The sequence below is a fragment of the Aptenodytes forsteri genome, unplaced genomic scaffold (genome assembly GCF_000699145.1).
Source record: "Aptenodytes forsteri isolate BGI_AS27 unplaced genomic scaffold, ASM69914v1 Scaffold93, whole genome shotgun sequence".
Lineage (NCBI taxonomy): Eukaryota > Metazoa > Chordata > Aves > Sphenisciformes > Spheniscidae > Aptenodytes > Aptenodytes forsteri.
Genome location: NW_008794665.1, coordinates 9,774,132 through 9,775,833, shown reverse-complemented (window position 1 = coordinate 9,775,833; position 1,702 = coordinate 9,774,132). Strand labels below are relative to the sequence as shown.

General features: G+C 44.5%; 1 protein-coding gene across 1 annotated transcript in view; it reads left to right on the top strand.

Annotated features, from left to right (window-relative positions):
- Positions 1-842: 842 nt before the first annotated feature.
- Positions 843-1,702, top strand: part of SMIM19 (small integral membrane protein 19) — a 3,515-nt gene continuing 2,655 nt past the window's right edge. The window contains exon 1 of the mRNA XM_009273641.1: positions 843-910. Within this exon, the coding sequence (XP_009271916.1) occupies positions 843-910 (68 nt within the window). The remainder of the gene's footprint in view (positions 911-1,702) is intronic.

Here is a 1,702-nt window from a genome sequence, read left to right as displayed (position 1 = left end):
TGAACTTCATGAGGTTCACACAGGCCCACCTCTCAAGCCTGTCAAGGTCCCTGGATGGCATCGTCCCTCTGGATGGCATCCCTTCCCTCCAAGCCTGTCGACCACACCACACAGCTCGGTGTCATCAGCAAACTTGCTGAGGGTGCACTCAGTCCCACTGTCCATGTTGCCGACAAAGATGTTAAACAGTGCCGGTCCCAATATCGACCCCTGAGGTCCCCCTTCATGAGAAACTGTTTAAAATCCCTGTAAAACCATGCTTAATTAACCATCTTGTATCATGTTGCGTAAGTGATACTTTTTTTTTTTCTCTCTCTCTTAGTGGTTTCCACAGTTCTGTGCATGGGTGCCATCCCGATTTAATGACCTAGAATTATGTCTAATTGCTGTTCTACTCTTCTTTCCCACACCATGTGGGGTGAGGAACTTTTCTCATGATAACAGTGCCTTAGCTTTTTATTTTTTTATATTGTCATTTTCACTCATATCCTTTTATGCCCTGATCTGAGGCCTCTTAAAATGAATGTTCCATAGCAGCATGGAAAGAGAATGACTTGGCACATCTTGCACTGAGAAAATGGCTCCCCAAAGGACGGAGATTCCCAGACTGGTTGGGCATTTGAAAAGCAAGTGCCATCCAAGCGAGGTATCTAGACTCCCTCTACCCAGTAAGGAGTCAGAGCACTTCTTGGGCACAAGAGGACTCATTGTGAATGTTTGACATAGCTTAGATAAATCATGCCCTAAAAATACTTGGGTTTTCCCCTTATTGTCTTATAAAGGGTGAAGACAAATAACTGCAACACAAGCACATACCCCAAATATGCGTAAAGCAAAGGGAGATGAACCATATCTATAATGTCTACATTGTAATAGTCCTAGCATCTGAAGGAAGATATGGTAAAAGGAAGTGTCAGGGCCAGAGGTGGATAGAAAGAAGTAGGAGGAGAGGATAAAGGACAGCACACCTAACCTATCATGTAGCTCAAACATGCCTCATCAGGCAGTACAAAAAAAAAGTGTTTGTGTATGTGTTAGAACATCTTCTGCCTAGTTAATCTGCATCTCATTAAGCAGTTCAGACAACTTTTCAAGTTTCTGCCTAGTTAATCTGCATCTCATTAAGCAGTTCAGACAACTTTTCAAGTTTCTAAACCGAAATGCTTGCTCTGCTCCACCTTTTCTGCCAAAGCATAATCCGAGAATTGTGCTTTTTGGCATCAGGAGCATATGGAGCATGGGAGTAAGCTATGTTGCTCCAGCATCTGAATATCCAGCAACTCCCATTTTGGCACAAAAAAAACCAAAGGAGGCAAGATTTTTCAGAAAGTGCTGTTTCTATTTTGACAACCTAAACTGTCAAATTTAGTTCCTATGTGAAAAGTGAAAGCTCATGACAATCTGAACGTCTTTTTCCTCTCAGCACCGTGCACTGCTGAGCTACGTCCCATATGATTCCACCACCACAGAGCAAGCACCAGCACAGGTGGGTGAAGGTGCTTTTGACTCCACGCCTACCAGGCTTTCAGAGCTGCTGAATTCACACCACTACCGGCCCTCTACCGACCTGCACATTTTCCCTCAGACACTGGCACCGTGAAAGCAAAGAGACTGTTATATCCCCTGTGCCTGCATCCCCTGGGAGAGAAGCTGTTACCTACTTATGTCCTCTCCCCCAGGGACTGGTAGCTAGAGGGGAAAT